The sequence below is a fragment of the Temnothorax longispinosus genome, chromosome 3 (assembly GCF_030848805.1).
Source record: "Temnothorax longispinosus isolate EJ_2023e chromosome 3, Tlon_JGU_v1, whole genome shotgun sequence".
NCBI lineage: Eukaryota > Metazoa > Arthropoda > Insecta > Hymenoptera > Formicidae > Temnothorax > Temnothorax longispinosus.
In genome coordinates, this window is record NC_092360.1 from 20,515,575 (window position 1) to 20,536,655 (window position 21,081).

At 34.6% G+C, this 21,081-nt stretch overlaps 2 protein-coding genes and 1 pseudogene across 2 annotated transcripts in view; all 3 read left to right on the forward strand.

The window, feature by feature from the left end:
- The window catches only part of LOC139810296 (uncharacterized), a 33,758-nt gene that overhangs the window by 6,332 nt on the left and 6,345 nt on the right, over positions 1–21,081 (forward strand). The gene's annotated exons all lie outside the window — the stretch shown is intronic.
- Positions 999–7,528, forward strand: LOC139809804 (uncharacterized; annotated as a pseudogene).
- LOC139810213 (uncharacterized) lies at positions 8,201–10,641 on the forward strand. Its single transcript, XM_071773591.1, has 3 exons — positions 8,201–8,964; positions 9,416–9,529; positions 10,226–10,641. The coding sequence occupies exons 1-3, from the start codon at positions 8,834–8,836 to the stop codon at positions 10,287–10,289; spliced, it is 309 nt and encodes a 102-aa protein (XP_071629692.1). The 5' UTR covers positions 8,201–8,833; the 3' UTR covers positions 10,290–10,641.

Below are 21,081 nucleotides of genomic sequence, written 5' to 3' on the forward strand. Positions count from 1 at the left end.
TTGCTACTCCTGTACGCGACGCCCGCCGGTACTCCGGTTAATACCGAGAACGCCCCAAAGACTATTATCCCTTTTCCGAATAATAATGGCCTAAAGACATCCCAAAGAATAGCGTTCGCCGTTCCATTACTCCTAGTCCTGAGAAGCCATCCATCAATAGCACTGCCAGACGTGCCATCACACCTAATCCTGACAGTCCGCCACACCTCTACACTCACGAACTGTTTACAGTGATTACCAGAATCTCACAGACATCCAGAATAATATATTCGGCAATCAGGTATGTCGTGTTTGATCAATATTTATAAATTATTTTTTACATCTTTCTTTTACTGCAGCAAACGTGTTGACTTTGCATTTAATTTTTTGACATGAAAATAATATGACACAGGGCGTAGACGCGGTTGATGGTGAAATAGAATCAAAGTACATTAGCCGTCGCGCCGTGGAAAATGTAATGCAGCAACAGAAAAACAGCAGATGCAATTGACACGTAGCTTAAGCGTGGGATCGGCGCCGCAAGACGGTATCAGCATCCCTGACCATATGAACGTGCCTCGAAGACGAGATTCCGGTAATTGGTCCGGCGATCGAAACAGCGCGTCGTCGAGTTCGTCAACCACGATGGACAACACGTATCTGTATATTGTTAATAAAATGCAGAGGACCTCGGGCGTACCTAAAAGCCCCATCAGCAAATCTGGGGAGCTCTCGAGCAGCAGCAGCGGTCATTACGACGCTGGTTACGACTCGTATTCTTTGTCTTCCACTGACAGTCTTCCACTTCAGCAGGGTTTAAAACACAACTTACAGGTAAATAAGAAAATATTAACAAAATTAAGAGAATAACGACAAGAATTTTTGATTGTAAACTTCTAAATATCTAAATTTCTCAATCGTTACCACAAGGATGTTTGTACGTACTCTTTTGTAATTTGGATATATTTCTTACTAGCTTGCTCAAATACCGGAAGGTTACCAACCTTCTTCCGGCGACGATTGCGAACAATTATGTAAAGAAACGGACGCGTTGCTGATAAATCTCGTGCCGCCGAAGATGCTGGCGATCTTAACACAGCCATTGCATTGTGTAGTGCGGCCAGCAACAAAGCCAGAGCTGCGATGGACGCTCCGTATAATAATCCTCACACAATCACGATAGCAAGAATGAAACACAATACTTGCGTCATGAGAACGAGGAGTTTACATAGGAGAATGCTGCAGGAACAAGTTACTGTTAACGGTGACAAAGAGGGTAAGCAATCGAGATATCGATTATACTCTGATGACACATGCAGAATAAATAAAAATACATATTTTAACATTGCGTTCTTTTTTTTTATAGATGGGGCACCTGAAGGAAGACACTCGCGAGAGAATAGTAAATCGAGCCAACATTCAAGGCAAAGTTCGCGAGATAAAGGCAATCACTCTCGACAAAATAGTCGGGAACTTCTCGTGAACGCACCAACAACGGTGGTACACTCTTAAGCATGTACCGCGTAGTATCTCCAAATTCGAGGTACTAATTTCTAAATGAAATGACATTTGGAGTTACATGCTGTTAGGAGATACTTTTCCCGGTACAGTAGCACGAGGTACGGAATACACGAGGTACTGTAAAGGAGGAGGTACCGATTGGAGGTACCGCATTTATAAATTCACGGTACAATTTTTTAGGAGATACTGTTTTAGGAGGTACAGTTTTTTAGGGGGCTTCCCGTATGTACCCCGTACATACGTACCTCGTACGTACATATGTACCTCGTACAAATGTGTACCTCCTACATATGTACCTCGTACAAAAGACATTCGCGAAGCACTCGACGCAGACGCGTGCACGAACGTGTCATAGGAGGTACAGTTTTAGGAGGTACAGTTTTTTAGGGGGGTTTCCGTATATACCTCCTACATACGTACCTCGTATACATAGCCAACCATGGCATGATCGCGACATTTGTTGAACGAAAGACATTCGCGAATAGCAGCGGGCAATATTATATCATATATTCGAAACTTTATTACTCTTTTTAAACTGAATTTGTTTCTTAAGATAATTTTTGAAAAATTATATATTTGCGCTGGTATGACATATGTAGACTATATATAACGTTTACTTCAAATTAAGAAGTAGTCGACCACGTAAGGCAGTTGGCTCACGATGCAGAGGTCCCGAGTTCAAATCCCACCAAGGTAAGTGTGTTTTTCAAATACAAAAAAATATTTATAATCATAGACTGCATCTTAAGAAACAAATTATAGTTAAAAAATAATAATAAAATTTCGAAATAAATAATTTTTTTTGTCGGGTGAATATTCGTTGCCCATAACGTACTTCCTAACTTCGAGGTACCATGTACCTCCAATTTTTGGCGACACATGCTTAAGAGTGACTTATGTCCCTCGTAATTACGTAGGGACAAAATTTCAACGTGTACCTCCAATTTTTGGCGACACATGCTTAAGAGTGTAGATAAACCTACCACGAAGAGTATCGAGATTTACGCTACTTTGCCGAAGAAGAAGACTCTACGTAGTAAAGCGACAGCGGTGAACGTCATCAAGGACGAGGAATACATGCTGTATGATCGCCCAACGCAAAGAACCGGCTTGTTTAGCCGCACGAAACGTTGCGAGGACGATAAGAAAGATAAGAAACGCGCGAGGAGCGAAGAGAGGAATAAGAATGTGTCAAAGGATTTTTCGATGGCACCATATAGGTTGTCACCGTCTCCAAAAGGGGTAAAGATCGAGAAGCCAAAAGAAACCGAGATTAACGCAACTGTCGTCAGAAATACACAGCTCAACAATACGGTCGGTTGAGCAGAAGCAGGGCAAGAAGCAGCATAAGATTCGCAGAAGATTACTCATGGGCGGATTGATCAAGAGGAAGAACAGAAGTGTGCCAGATTTGCGAGAAGGGCAGGATGGCCAGGCAAATGTGAATACGGAAAGATCATCCGCCTTACCGAAACAGTCGGTAGACGACTCCAGCGTTGGTCTAAAAGGCAATGATGTAAGTCAAACACTGAGTGGTTACTTATCGGAGGGACACCTGGAGTTCGCCGGCAACAATGGATCTGGAAATACTAGCAATCCAAATCTCGAAAGAAGCCGTTTGATGAGAAAGAGCTTCCACGGTAGCGCCGGCAAAGTGTTACACGTGGCAAAAGTTCCTCCGCCCTCTCCGCTCAGGACCACTTCTCAGCTTAGCAAGTCTAAGTGTTCGGGCGAAGTGCACAATGAGCAGCAATTCGACAAAACTGCATATCCTTTGCCGGATAATCGGCGCGTGCCGAATTCGTCGCAGTAACAAAACAACGCTTATTGGAATCACATGAACACGAGCAACTCGACTAACGTGACGAACAGGAACTCAGATTATGCTGATTACTCCTCGGAATCGCATTCGCTTTCTTTTCTACCGTCTTACAATGAATAGAATACCAATATTTCTGGAGCATGTCAAATAAATTACAACAACAAGCCTAGGATTCAAGATGACGTCATACAATACGCTAACGGTATACTCTACGAGCCGACCTTCGTTGTCACTCGCGCAGACGTGCACAATGAGCAGAGTCCGCCTAAACAACAATTTCAGCCAGATTCCTTACCACCTTATCCCGAAAATGGCAATATTTCGCATTCGCGGCAACCGAGCGAGGAGTTTCCACCACCGCCGTATCCATCAATTCATTCGGTGTCGCATTCAAGACAAACCAGTGAGGATTTTCCACCGCCGCCGCCACCGATCGATGAGCCGACTCCTCTTCAAGAGGCTCAACAACATCAAGCTTTCCGTTAAATCGCAACAGCAACGTCCACAGCAATTCGAAGCGCAGCAAATTGGCACCCTGTTGGCGCAGTTGCAAAACAAAAGGGAGCAGATCTTAACTGACGATTCGAATAAAGAGAAACGAGCGCAAGAGCACGAGGACGAGGAGAAATCCTCGAGCGAAACGTGGTTGAGAGAGCTACAAGCTAAACAGGCCGAGAGGAAGATGAAGAGGCAAGCACCTTTAAATCAAGACATTCCAAAAGTTAGAACTCCGTCGATGCCGACGATTCCAGGACCGACTGTCGCCAGAAGAACCAGTGATTTAATGATGAATAATTTTGGACAGAATTACGATCAAGGTCGCGACGTCACGGACTGCCCGAGAGTCGCTTCTTCGGTAAAAGACATGGCTGCTAGATTTGAACAGATCAAGCTGCAACCAGCCTCGAAGTCGGACACAGACGTGAAACCTCAAACGAAGCAAAATGTGAATTGCGTTTCGCCGATGTTAATATCAGGAAACGATATGCCTCAGGAAACGTCATCGATGGAGAGCGCGAAGTCGGCAAAATTACCTTCCGAGAATACCGCAGTTTTTACGAAGACAGAAACTTTGAATTCTCAGACTGTTTCGAACTCCAGTTTCGATTCGAGTTCCAGCCAGAACAGCTTTATCGCGATGGTGCCATCAAGCGAATCCGTTCAACAAAGCGAATTGAATGCCGTGATGTTATCTATGTCCTTGACGCTCCCGCACGAAAATGGTTTGCCTGTTGATTATCCGGAAGATGACATCAGCGAGGTGGCGATGCAGAACACTATACAAAACACAACAATACTGCCGAACGAGGAGGACATTGCTCCGCGAAAGGTGAAACGGCGGATTGGAAAGAAGAAAAGCGTATCATTCTGTGACCAAGTGGTGCTCGTTGCAACAGCGGAGGACGACGAAAAGGATTCGTATATACCCAATCCTATTTTGGAGAGAGTCCTGCGTTCCGCGATGAACAAGCCTGAAACTGCTCAAGTACTGCGAGAAATCAGAAGTCTTCAGGAGGCAGAGACGATTCGCGAGAATACCGCCGCGAAATTCCAACAACAGACCCTTCCTTTAAAGAGCGAAGCTGATAGCGTGCCGGCGACACCTTTCCAGGACCAACTAAGGAGCGTTAATCTAATTCCAGACACCATTAAGCCCACATTTGGACGGCAAAATTCAGGCGATTCGATTGGATCGTTAACGGATAAGAAGTCTTGCGGGTCTTGTGGGAACGAAGGGAAAGACGTGGTCGATCGTCCTATGAGAGAGACCTATGCTGGTATTCCCGTGAACACTTCGAAACCGACGTCCTATTTACCGCAGCTGCAACAGCAGATTAGATACACTCAAAATGGATACACTCAATACGTGCAGTCGGTGTACCCGCAGACGCAATCGTCCCATCCAAGAAATCAAATAATTCCTTTGTCGCAAACCCAGAAGCCAGCTAGTCCTTACCCGACGCAAATGAACGGGCAATACATTCAAAATGGAATGCAGCAAATGAAAATACTGCCTCAGAAAAACGGCTACGGACCGTATTATCAGCAGCAATTGCACAACCAGTTGGAGCAGCAGCACAATCAAATGAACAAGCAGGCGACCGTTCAGCCGCAGCAGAATACTCTGAATCAAAGAATTCCGTCTCACAATGCCAGCCCGATAACTGTCCAGCATTCGCAGCAGCAATTTTATCCGCCTAATCAGTCGCCGAATCCATATCAAAGTCAATACTCTCAAAGTTCCTATCAGGGTCATCCCTATCAAACTGTTCTTCCGCAAAGCAGAGCGGGCCAACCATTGCCGCAGTATCAGCCACCGTCTAATTCACTAACCTATCAACAGCAGCAACAGCAGCAGCAACAAAACGCGCAGAACTATCAGCAGAGACATTACAACTACCAGCGACAATTATCATCTCAGAAGGTAGAGCAACAAGGTCCCATGATGTCCAATCAAACGTATCCCAAGACTCTGCAGAACGGCCAGATACAGCCGAAAGTGAAATATCCGGCCTATCAACATCCTCCGCTTTCCAAACAGATGCACTTTGCGATGTCCACTGCGAAGGTCGTTCCGATGGTGGTGCAGCCACCTCTGCAAACGCCAACAGGCATCGCGACTACCGTGAGAGCACACGTTACACCCTGCAATCTCTGTCGGAAGAGAAATGTACTTGAGCCAACGCTGTATTGCACGGATTGCGATTTTTACATGTCGCGTTTCCGACCAACTAACAAAACCACTTGAGTTGGTCCGTGTGAAGACAATTAAAAGGTTTGCCGGTTTCATCGAATGTTGATATCCTCTCCGATGAAGAAATAGTGTCGTCCTCTTCGTGATGAATCAATCAATTACCGTATCCAAAAGTGTTCACAAAAATCCAAAATGTTTGTATTTTCTATAACCGCGTTGTATTACAATTTAAGTGATTTGCGATGCGTGCAGTCGTAGGAATGCAACACCGAAAATTAAGCAATGCTCATTTCTTATAGGTATATGCAATTATATGAATAAATTTTTATTTAGCCATGTCTCGGAAAATTAAGTATAAAATTAAATATACAGTATATTAAGAAAAACAGTATTAATAACTTTTTAGATGACATTCGATGAAGTACCGAAATATATATATATATATATATGTAGGTCTAGAGGTATGTTCCGGGACTGTTTACGTTTTTTGAAATGTACAGTCCTGGAATATAACGCATATATATGTAATCAGATTCAAAAAATTGTCCCGAAACGTGCCGTAGGACATGAATTTTTTCCAGGACAGTCCTGGAAACTGCCAAATGTCCTGGAATATACCGATGTAAAAAATAAAAGTCCCGGAACATACTTCCGGACCTACATATATATATATATATATATATATATATGTATATATATATGTATATATATGATTTATATTATTTTGTATAAATATTAGATGACTTTCGATTATAAAGACCCTCATTGTGCAGCTACTAGTTATGCTCGTGTATAATTGTATCGATAGAGCCGTATTTTTTATAATTTATATTATTTGTAGAAAAATTGTACTTAATCCCATCATTAGACATATTTCGACGTGCTTAATGAATTAGATTATTATTGTAACAGGCGTGAGACTCTAACATAACATTAAACCATCCGCTAAACATTTGTATTTTATAAAATATTTCATCAATGTATTTAAATTGCGGCGTTATATTCATACCTGCGGTACATATTTTTATTTGTATATAGGTAAATGTCATCACGCTTCTCTCTTAAGATCAGCACAACCAATAATTAATTTTGTCAATTATAGTTGAGTTGAGCGAACTACATTTCCGTTTCTGTGTAATTGCATATTCTATTTTATTGCGGAGATGAGAAGTTAGAATTGTGATACTAGCCATGTTACATAGAATTTTAGAATCTCGTTAGGATATAGAAACTGTAATTGCAAATTATGAGAGAAGAATTAAGTAGGAAAGACGTGAAACTTGATCTCTGAGAATGCGTGGAGTTTATTTTATGTTAACAATCTTTTAAGTTACGTTTTGTATATTATTAACATGTGCATGTATCGAATGTATCGCGTTACATTGTATTACTTTACTTACTTTTAAGCGCTAGATCAATGTACAAATATTCGATTTTATACTTTTTGTATGAGTATTTTGTTTTAAAAATACTTTACTTTTACAGTGACATTAATAAAGTCCCCTTGAGATATATAATGGAGTTGACTTTTTTAAATCACTGAAAAAAATTATTGGCTGCCCCCTTCCTTACACTGATAAAAATAGGGGAGTTGCCGAATGCATACCAGTCTCCTAAATCATACCTCATCAATATTTCATATTATTACTTAATATAAGCAATATTTAGTAATAAGAAAATGGAATAAATGAGAAATAAGTAATATCAGAGAGAAGTCTGAGAGAGGCCATCCCGGCTTTTTTCGTGAAACCGTCGAAAGCCCCTGTACACTATACATCCATGCATTTTCGAAATTGGTACTATATAGCCACACGTTTATTTTCCGATAAAACATCATTTTGGTGCGCGTCCGTGCTACATCTGCAAATGTAGTAGTGTTATATGTCTAACAATTTAATTTTATTTAATCTGGTACTAATATCATTTCAGTTTGTCATAAAAGCAAAAGACATGTATGAATCTCAATCTAAATGTTAAACGGAGGTCGAATAATTAGAAATAGAGCGACACGGCTTAAAATTACCATGATATGCAAATTAAACGTTATTTATCATACTATATATAATACTATGCAGTACATACACACGGTACCATAAATACCTTCCCACGTGAAGATAACCACGTCCGAGTCAAACAACAAAACAGCTGATGTTGTGTCTATAATATTTACATTTAGGAAAGATTCGCAAATGTTTCTCTTCAACCTTCATCAAACGGTTGTTTCGAATATTATCCTTGGCGTAGTCAGTACATGTCACATTTAGTAAGACATTCTTCGTGATATAGTGCGGATATAATGGCAGCTGAAATAAGTTATATTAATAAAATTTCGGAGGTTTGCAGTGAATTAGACAATGCTACATATTGTCAGGTGTGTCCTAAATCTCTTAAAAATAGAAATGCAATATATTTAGAAGCACACTTGTTCAACACACATAAAATATTTACCTTGGAAAGCAACTTTATATGGAATGACGAAACCAATGACTCGCCATGGCGATATTTCACACACGACAGTCCCGAACAGAAGTATATTCCGAATTGCTTAATTTGTGGAAGAGAAATTCATGTATATTGTACTTACGATTTAGAGAGGCATCTGAATGGACATATAAAAATGGTGTATAAAATACGAAAAGAAATTAATAACTGTAGCAAACTATCGCAATACTTCACAGTCGACACGGAAAATTTTAAAACAAACTGCAAACATTGCAGTTGGTCTATTAACACATTTGATGGAAGAATGAACTATGAAAATAAATTAATGTTTCATCAGGCTATGTGTCGTAATACAAACAAGCACTCTGAATCTGATGGAGGAACTGGTCATTAATAACGTAGATGCAACGATACAACAACCTGTAACTGTAGAAAATTATGCGTCCACAAGTTTTCATAATGATAGACATGAGCGACGTTCTGAAAATCAAGAAGATCAGCAGAGGTAAATGTCACAAATATTAGTATTTTTCCTTAGTAATTAAGGCAAAACTTCCGAAGACATCCGTGCTCCAATTTAGGTCAAACTTTGTAAATAGGTTTCTTTTAGATAAATAAAAAAGACATACCAAAATATTTAAAAAGTTGCTTAACTTTTGAATTGCGAAAAATTTTTTTGGTATATGTCTTTTTTATCTAAAAGGAACCTATTCACGAAGTTTTACCTAAATCGGAGAACGGATGTTTTCGGATAAATAGCCGTAATTAATATATTTTATTACATATTTTAGTATAACTAACATTAGAAAATAACATATTTAACATTTAGAAATAAAAAATTATATAAAATTTCAATACAATATTTAACGTATCATTTTATAAATTATTATAATTACTTGAGTTAAATAAAATTATAACAATTCTAAACAAGTTTACATCAATTTCTGTTAACTCAGATATGCTGTTATTGCAACAATACAACAACCTGTAACTGCAGAAAATTATGCGTCTACAAGTTTTCATAATGATAGACATGGGCGAGGTTCTGAAAATCAAGAAGATCAGCAGAGGTAAATGTCACAAATATTAGTATTTTTTCTTAGTAATTAAGGCAAAACTTCCGAAAACGTCCGTGCTCCAATTTAGGTCAAACTTTGTAAATCGGTTCTTTTTAGATAAATAAAAAAGACATATACCAAAAATATTTAAAAAGTTGCTTAACTTTTGAGTCGCGAAAAATCCTTGTCTTTTTTTTATCTAAAAAGAACCTATTTACAAAGTTTCACCTAAATCGGAGCACAGATGTTTTCGGAAGAATAGCTATAATTAATATATTTTATTATATATTCTAGCATAACACACATTAGAAAAATACATATTTAACATTTAAAAATAACAAATTCTATAAAATTTGAATACAATATTTAACGTATCATTTCATAAATTATTATAATTACTTGAGTTAAATAAAATTATAACAATTCTAAACAAGTTTACATCAATTTCTGTTAACTCAGATGGGTTGTTATTTATATATTATCTACATATTCAGTAATCGGTATAAATATTTTCATAAACGAGTAACTGCGCAGGTATTATGGAATCTAAATAGTAATTTTATGGATATTTTATTTTAAAAAAGATAAATAATATAAGTAACAGTTTTGGTTTAATAATCAAATAATATACACGAGAGCAATATCATTGTAATTCTAATGACATTCGTACTTTTTTGATTTTTAATTATTCTGTGTATAAATATACAGATCTAATCACAGCCGACAACAAGAATCTAGGATGCCTAAAGAAATCTGGAAGCCATACCTATAACATATAACACCAGCAACTGTTGTGATTTGGATAATAGAATATATCAAACAAGCGCATTTGACGAATAATTAGTAAGATCGCTTTACGTTATGTAACAACAAAATGCGATCTTTTATTAATTAAACATTAACTTTTTTATAAATGTATAATTTACTAATTGTTTTAATAATTATTAGGAAATCTGATATCGCCGTGTAACTGAGCTCTCATTATATGCTCTTTTATAATCTTTATATTAATATGTAAATTTATTCATGTGCTGTATAACGTCGTATGTAATGTAAATGTACACATTTGTATTATAATTTAAAAATAAGAGTTATAATTTGTACGCACAAAGTAGAATTGTAAAACATATCCGGATACTAAAATATAGAAATTATTCGAAATAGTTATTTTCGCTTTTTGTCAAATTCTAGCGTTCAAATTATTTGAATAATTCTAGTATTAGTAATCTAATTTTATAATCCCGATTGTATTTATAATTCTAATCAACATACAGTATTGATTCTATGCAAAATAAATTACTATAAAATTTTTATAAATAATTTTTCCGGTTATATTAAATGTTATTGAAATGTAATTATTACAAAGTTGACAGACGGTTAGATATTTTGTTTGTATTTGTTCAGAAATTGATAAATGGAAGTAAGCACCGTAAAATAGATAATGTAAAATAACATATTTTTGTTAATAAAGTGATAGACGTGAAGTGATTTGAGAAAAAATAACGGCTTACAAACCTGTTTGATCCACAATTAGTCAAAGATTATATTAAGTGATTATAAATAATATATGATATATCTACATATTCTCCTTATCCCTGTTATCTATGACCTACATTTTTTGTATTAATCGACGAAGAATCAATCGTTCTAAACAAATAATACTTTATGAATAATTAAAAATTTAAATGTACGGGTTTATTCTAACATTAGCAATCGCTCTTTATAATTGATACTTCATGATTTTGAGAAATTTGAGTATTACAAACGTTTATGAGAAATTTGTTGTATTTGAACTCAGAATTAAATTTGCTAATATTAATCATAAAATTTATAAAATTTATTTATTCATATATACATTCGTTACATGCAATTAACAAACTAATAATTTTGTAATAATTATGGCAATTAATAAGTGATATAACAACATAATTTGTTCGATATTTTAAAATGAATGTACGAAATAAATACGAAATTGTGTATCAAAGATTGTTATTAAATTTGCTGCAAGTAATCATCAATCACTCTAATTATCTTCTTAGATCTTACAATATTTTTCTGCTTCCATATACAATTACGGATTCATATTCCTGTTGCATGTATATCATTGAAAAATTATTACTTGTTAAAATAAAAAATATGCTAAATGCTAAACTTACGTTAAATATGTTTTACATTAAATAAGAAAATATGCAACATAATTATAACGGAACATTTACATATTTAAATACTATTTTTTCATTTTAAGGTAAATTGAGGAGAAACGCTACCTCATTCGTTAAAGTGACAGTAAAAATTAGGTATTTGAATAAAATAAAACAATTTATAACATTGTAACAAATGTAGATAAACACAATTGTCAATATGAAGTAATTCTTAGCAGTAAGTGTTAGCATAAGCTTGCATACGTTAAAATTGTCTTTAACTTTTTTGTCAGTACAATCTTATTACAATAATTATAATAACAATTATTATAGTAAATATTGATGCTTTTTAATTTGAGTTGGAAATATTGGTTTGATAACACATAAGCTGTTAACATTATTGGTATCTGCATATATATGAGTCTCAGCGCGTGGAGCTTACTCAGTGTCAATGTTCAACTCTGATACTGTGTGCGTGTGTCAGCAGAGACAAACAAGGACCTCACGGTTTGTCACTTCTGCAGTATTTTTCTGCTTCTTCTTCTATGTGTAAAATATGGCTGAAATACAAAAGTCGTTTTTGTATTGTATTTATTTACTGGCGAAGGAAGCTTCTTATGGCTGAAATAGTCGCCCATACAAACGGTCATATCTCTACTTACATACACACATACACTCGATAAGAAAAATTCGATCAGTAATCTGCTCGTGGTGTTCATCGAGTAAAGCTAATGCAGGCGGTAACTGAACTAAAATACATATAGGTAACTTTGACATGCCGTAACTCTGTGAAGATAGATAGTACGGACCTCATTTTCCTTAGTTTGCAAGTAAACGTCCGTATTTTATGATGGTTAGCATGACATTTGCTAAAAAAAACTATTCCACCCTGTAGAGTGCGTCAAATTATGTAATATTTTTATATAAACAAAGTACGTCGACTACCAAAGTACTTTGGAAGAGATGGCGGGAGAAGGAAAAATAAATTCAAAATTTTTACGAAAGCTATTTAAAGTACAGACTTATCTTTTAAAATAAAATAAAATTTTTTAAAAATACGACAATTTTTCCGGAAATACATGCTTATTTGCAGTTGCGCGACATTTTGAAGTTTGCAGTACATTTCCCAACTGCAATGATATACAGTGCAATAATTGTAAACAAGTCTTTAAAAGGAAAGGTGAACTATATGTAGAAGCACACTTGTTCCATTTCCATAATACATTTACTACGGAAGGCAACTTTATATGGAAAGACGAAAAACGAAATTGCTGGCCATGGCGATATTTCACACACGAACGTCACGAACAGAAGTATAATCCAAATTGCATAATTTGTGGAAAAGATATTCGTGTACATTGTACTTACGATTTAGAGAGGCATCTGAATAGTCATATAAAAATGGTGTATAAAATACGAAAAGAAATTAATAACTGTATCGCAAGACTTCACAGTTGACACGGAAAATTTTAAAACAAACTGCAAACATTGCAGCTGGTCTATTGACGCATTTGAGGGAAGAAATCAATTTCAAGAGCCATTAATATTTCATCAGACTAAGTGTCGTAATATAAACGAGCACTCTGATTCTGATGGAGGAACTGTTCATTATAACATAGATGCAACAATACAACAACCTGTAACTGCAGAAAATTATGCGTCCACAAGTTTTTATAATGATAGACTTGAGTGAGGTTCTGATGAAAATCAAGAAGATCAGCAGAGGTAAATGTCACAAATATTAGTATTTTTCCTTAGTAATTAAGGCAAAACTTCCGAAGGCATCCGTGCTCTAATTAAGGTCAAACTTTGTAAATAGGTTCCTTTTAGATAAATAAAAAAAACATATACCAAAAATATTTAAAAAGTTGCTTAACTTTTGAGTCGCGAAAAATCCTCTTGGTATATATCTTTTTTTATCTAAAAAGAACATATTCACAAAGTTTCACCTAAATCGGAGCACGTTTTCGAAAAAATAGCCGTAATTAATATATTTTATTATATATTCTAGTATAACTAACATTAGAAAATTACATATTTAACATTAAAAAATACCAAATTATATAAATTTGAATACAATATTTAACGTATCATTTTATAAATTATTATAATTATTTGAGTTAAATAAAATTATAACAATTTTAAACAATTTTGTATCATTTTCTGTTAACTCAGATATGTTGTTATTTAAATATTATCTACATATTCAGTAATTGGTATAAATACTTTTATAAACGAGTAACTGCGCAAGTATTATGGAATCTAAATAGTAATTCCTTAGATATTTCATTTTAAGAAATATGAATAATATATATAAGTCACACTTTTGGTTTAATAATCAAATAATATACATGAGAGCAATATTATTGTAATTCTAATGACATTCGTACTCATTCAATTTTTAATTACTTAGTGTATAAATATACAGATCTAATCATAGCAAACAACAAGGATCTAGGATGCCTGATCAAATCTGGAGGCCATACTTATAATATATAACACCATCAGCAACATCAGCATTGTGATTTGGATAATAGAATATATCAAACAAGCGCATTTGACGAATAATTAGTAATATCGCTTTACGTTACGTAATAACAAAATGCGATCTCTTATTAATTAGATATTAACTTCTTTATAAATGTATAATTTACTAATCGTTTTAATAATTACTTACTAGTAAATCTGATATTGTCGTGTAACTAAACTCTTATTATATGCTCTCTTATGGTCTTTATATTAATATGTAAATTTATTCATATGCTGTATAACGTTGTATGTAATGTACACATTTGTATTAGAGTTATAATTTGTACACACAAAGTAGAATTGTAAAACATATCTGGATACTAAAATACAGAAATTATTCGAAAGTTATTTTTGCTTATTGTTAGTCAAATTCTAGCGTTCAAATTATTTGAATAATTCTAGTATTAGTAATTTAATTTTATAATCCCGATTGTATTTATAATTCTAATCAACATATAGTATTGATTCTATGCAAAATAAATTACTATAAAATTTTTATAAATAATTTTTCAGGTTATATTAAATATTATTGAAATGTAATTATTACAAAGTTGACACACAGTTAGAAATTTCGTTTGTACTTGTTTAGAAATTGATAAATGGAAATAAACACCGTAAAATAAATAATTTAAAATGACACATTTTTGTTAATAAAGTGATAAACATTTGAGAAAGAATAACGGCTTACGAACCTGTTTGATCCACAATTAGTCAGAGATTATATTAATTGATCATAATATATGATATCCCTACATATTCTCCTTATTTTTGTTTCGACGAAGAATCAATCGTTCTAAATAAATAATATACTCTATGAATAATTAAAATATGAACTCAGAATTAAATTTGCTAATATTAATCATAAGATTTATAAAATTAATTTATTAATATATACATTCTCTACATGCAATTAACAAATTAATAATTTTGTAATAATTATGGCAATATTAATAAGTGATGTAACAACATAATTTGTACGATACTGTAAAGTGAATGTACGAAATAAATACAATATTGTGTATGAGAGATTGTTATTAAATTTGCTGCAAGTAATCATCAATTAATTTGTTTTGTTACTGATTTTCTCACTTTAATTATTTTCTCAGATCTTATAAAATGTTATATTACTTGATATAAATCTCTCACATAATTGATTAAGACTAATTTATATAAAATTGATATAAAAAGCTTTTCTGTTTCGTGATAAAATATTTATTCAATCTCATATGTTATATTATTTGCAAGTAATATGAAACGAACACATAATAAACATGCACATGGATAAGCTATGAAAAATATAGAAACAAAATGGACATATTACACATATAATAAAATAAATATAATTAATATTCATTTCTTTAATAAAATAAACTTAGTTAAAATATATGCAACAGGAAGATAATTTCTGCCCCTTTCGGGTTTATATAAATATTGAAAAAGATTTTTAAGTATTGCTTTGTTGAATTATTTGTACAACATTTAATCCTGATAGAGATAAAAGGGCTCGAGAAAAATTCCATTTTAAAGATCCCATCTTAAAATCTTATATTTGAGAGGAGGATGAGAGAAAAAATAAAGTAATATACTTACTAACTAGTGAATATCGGCTGTCTTTCGCTGTCATACTTATATCAATTTATTTTTATTTTATTTATGTGCAATACATATGTAAATACGTTGACCCAATCTCCATCGTTCAAGGGATGTGAGTTACCATGAAGATACTTAATAACTTTATATAAAAATGACACTATTATATTTACTACAGTTTTATTTCATATTTTTTTCTTATACCTTATGTTTCACTATTTGTCTAAATAATGATTTCAAAAATTTAACCACTTACATAATGTTCGAAACGTTAAAAGTTAGAGCCTTAATCATAATCTGTATATTAAATGATAAACAAGCATCTCTAAATGTAAAATATTAGGAGCTATTTCTAAATTACTAATATCAATATTTCAATATATACTAAATTTTTAAACTAATATCGTACTTTGTATTGAAATTGTCAAATTATATTAATAGTATGTATCTTCATGGTATTCTTAATTGCGTTGCCTATAAAGAAGTGTAAAAAATGACGTTCTTACCAGATTAATAAATCGACACATAATAAATCGACGAATAAATACATGTTCTCCAGGATTAAATATATATAAATATCTGTTTTATTCCAGCCTATCCATCTTAAAGTAAGGAATCTATGATATTTTATATTTGTAATGTATGTTCTTATAACATTTGATACATATATCTGCATACACATCTTCTATATATCTCGTACAGCTACTTTTCACGGATTTATTATTTCGATTTATAAGACAAACGTTAACTTTTCACTCACCAATATGCAGCAACGGAGTAACTCTACATCGATCTGCAACACACAAAGACAAAATCCAAATTAGCGTTCGAATGACGCACAATTAACATAAAAAAGAACCTAATAATTTTACATAAAATACACGAATATGCATAAAATAATACATTCTTGCAACTTTATTTTATGCCATAAGTATTTCGTTGCAATCTTTTTGCAACTTGAATAACTTGATTCGCGCAAACGGAAGAGAGCAGCGTAATGCCACATATAGTGCTCAGCATCTCGTGGGTGGAGTTGGTTTTCCTTGACGTGTTCACAACGAGGATCGTTGACCAGCGAACCGTAAAAAGCATGAAACTAGTTGCTGTTATCCACTAGCATGCAGAATGTTAGCAGTATGCTGGTTCAATAACAGATTCGATCAGGATATAAACAGATAGGCATTAATTGCATCCGTATTAAATTTGTGCAGATATAATATAATAATCAGGCTAACGAAATTGAGATTAATTGTTCCTTTTAATTATTTAAATTTGCATCAAGTTATTAATATAATATTTTTGTTTGATTTGTATCTATTATAGTATAATGAATGGTTTTATTATTCTATTATGGTAATTTATTTAAAATTTATTTAAAATTATTTAAACGCAAAACAGTAAATTTTATTATAAATCTTATCAAAATTTATTAGTTTTATGCGATTATTATCGCAAGTCTGCCGATATTATATACGATGGATCATACATCAAAATTACTTTTCTGTTAGCAAAATTTATAGAAGATATTTATAGAAAATACAGTTTGCTTTCGATGATTTTGGCTTGACAATCTAAGTATATGGCTTTTATTGCTACTTGTTTACTAAAAATTCTTAGTTTTCAACTTTTTGGTCTTTGGTTATTATTATATGACATATAAAATTGTTCTTCTTTTGCCAATATATATTTTATAAATCTCAACTTTTTCTGGAACTTCGAATTTATTAAATAAAAAAGGAAACATATACCATCGTCTCCATTCTTTTTGCAGATGGTTCATTATATGTCTGCGTCAGCGTTAACGTTTCAAGGCAATCACTCTCGACAAAATAGTCGGGAACTTCTCGTGAACGCACCAACAACGTTGGTAGGTAAACCTACCACGAAGAGTATCGAGATTTACGCTACTTTGCCGAAGAAGAAGACTCTACGTAGTAAAGCGACAGCGGTAAACGTCATCGAGGACGAAGAATACATGCTGTATGATCGCCCAACGCAAAGAACCGGCTTGTTTAGCCGTACGAAACGTGGCGAGGACGATAAGAAAGATGAGAAACGCGCGAGGAGCGAAGAGAGGAACAAGAATGTGTCAAAGAATTTTTCGATAGCACTATCTAGGTTGTCACCGTCTCCAAAATGGGTGAAGATCGAGAAGCCAAAAGAAACCGAGATTAACGCAACTGTCGTCAGAAATACACAGCTCAACAATACGGTCGAGCAGAAGCAGTGCAAGAAGCAGCATAAGATTCGCAGAAGGTTACTCATGGGCGGATTGATCAAGAGGAAGAACAGAAGTATGCCAGATTTGCGAGAAGGGCAGGATGGCCAGGCAAAGGTGAATACGGAAAGATCATCCGCCTACCGAAACAGTCGGTAGACGATTCCAGCGTTGGTCTAAAAGGCAATAATGTAAGTCAAACACTGAGTGGTTACTTATCGGAGAAACACCTGGAGTTCGCCGGCAACAATGGATCTGGACATACTAGCAATCCAAATCTCGAAAGAAGCCGTTTGATGAGAAAGAGCTTCCACGGCAGCGCCGGCCAAGTGTTACACGTGGCAAAAGTGCCTCCGCCCCCTCCGCTCAAGACCACTTCTCAGCTTAGCAAGTCTAAGTGTTCGGGCGAAGTGCACAATGAGCAGCAATCGGACAAACCTGCATACCCTTTGCCGGATAATCGGTGCGTGCCGAATTCGTCGCAGGAACAAAACAACGTTTATTGGAATCACATGAACACGAACAATTCGACTAACGTGACGAACAGGAACTCAGATTATGCTGATTACTTCTCGGAATCGCATTCGCTTCTTTTTCTACCGTTTTACAATGAACAGAATATCAATATTTCTGGAGCATGTCAAATAAATTACAACAACAAGCCTAGGATTCAAGATGACGTCATACAATACGCTAACGGTATACTCTACGAGCCGACTTTCGTTGTCACTCGCGCAGACGTGCACAATGAGCAGAGTCCGCCTAAACAACAATTTCAGCCGGATTCCTTACCACCTTATCCCGAAAATGGCAATATTTTACATTCGCGGCAACCGAGCGAGGAGTTTCCACCACCGCCGTATTCATCAATCCATTCGGTGTCGCATTTAAGACAAACCAGTGAGGATTTCCCACCGCCGCCGCCAACGATCGATGAGCCGACTCGTCTTCAAGAGACTCAACAGCATCAAGCTTCCGTTAAACCGCAACAACAACGTCCACAGCAATTCGAAGCGCAGCAAATTGGCAGCCTGTTGGCGCAGTTGCAAAACAAAAGGGAGCAGATCTTAACTGACGATTCGAATAAAGAGAAACGAGCGGGGTCATCCCTATCAAACTGTTCTTCCGCAAGGCAGAGGGGGCCAACCATTGCCGCAGTATCAGCCATCTAATTCACTAGCCTATCAACAGCAGCAACAGCAGCAGCAACAAAACGCGCAGAACTATCAGCAGAGACATTACAACTACCAGCGACAATTATCATCTCAGAAGGTAGAGCAACAAGGTTCCATGGTGTCTAATCAAACGTATCCCAAGACTCTGCAGAACGGCCAGATACAGCCAAATGTGAAATATCCGGCCTATCAACATCCTCCGCTTTCCAAACAGATGCACTTCGCGATGTCCACTGCGAAGGTCGTTCCGATGGTGATGCAGTCATCTCTGCAAACGCCAACAGGCATCGCGACTACCGTGAAAGCACACGTTACACCCTGCAATCTCTGTCGGAAGAGAAATGTACTTGAGCCAACGCTGTATTGCACGGATTGCGATTTTTACATGTCGCGTTTCCGACCAACTAACAAAACCACTTGAGTTGGTCCGTGTAGTGAAAACAATTAAAAGGTTTGCCGGTTTCATCGAATGTTGATATCCTCTCCGATGAAGAAATAGTGTCGTCCTCTTCGTGATGAATCAATCAATTACCGTATCCAAAAGTGTTCACAAAAATCCAAAATGTTTGTATTTTCTATAACCGCGTTGTATTACAATTTAAGTGATTTGCGATGCGTGCAGTCGTAGGAATGCAACACCGAAAATTAAGCAATGCTCATTTCTTATAGATATATGCAATTACATGAATAAATTTCTATTTAGCCATGTGTCGGAAAATTAGGTATAAAATTAAATATACAGTATATTAAGAAAAACAGTATTAATAACTTTTTAGATGACATTCGATAAAGTACTAAAATATATATATGATTTATATTATTTTATATGTATAAATACTAGATGATTTTTGATTAAAGATCCTCATTGTGCAGTTACTAGTTATGCTCGTGTATAATTGTATCGATAGGGCCGTATTTTTTATAATTTATATTATTTGTAGAAAAACTGTACCTAATCCCATCATTAGACATATTTTGACGTGCTTAATAAATTAGGTTATTATATTAACAGGCGTGAGACTGTAACATAACGTTAAACCATCCGCTAAACATTTGTATTTTATAAAATATTTCATCAATGTATTTAAACTGCGGCGTTATATTCATACCTGCGGTACATATTTTTATTTGTATATAGGTAAATGTCATCACGCTTCTCTCTTAAGATCAGCACAACCAATAATTAATTTTGTCAATTATAGTTGAGTTGAGCGAACTACATTTTCCGTTTCTGTGTAAAACTGCATATTATATTTTATTGCAGAGATGAGAAGTTAGAATTGTGATACTAGCCATGTTACATAGAATTTTAGAATCTCGTTAGGATATAGAAACTGTATTGCAAATTATGAGAGAAGAATTAAGTAGGAAAGACGTGAAACTTGATCTCTTAGAATGCGTGGAGTTTATTTTATGTTAACAATCTTTAAAGTTACGTTTTGTGTATTAACATGTGTATCAAATGTATCGCGTTACATTATATTACTTTACTTACTTTTAAGCGCTAGATCAATGTACAAATATTCGATTTTATACTTTTTGTATGAGTATTTTGTTTTAAAAATACTTTACTTTTACTGTGACATTAATAAAGTCCCCTTGAGATATATTATCGAGTTGACTTTTTTTCAATCACTGAATCAAATTGATAATGAAAGAATGTACTACGAGTATCAGTAAAGCATAGTTACAAAATTAAACTGATCATATAAAGCGCAAGATTTAAATACTACATACATAAACATAAGAATAAAAAAGATTGATAGAGAAAGAGAGATGGATAGATAGAAATAGAAAGAAAGCTAGAGAGCGAAAGAGCGAGACCAAACAATTATGTCGTGCATTCAAAAATATGTTTTTTAAAATAATCTTTATTTCAGTTTCTCTTTTTCTCAGCACATCAAAATACTT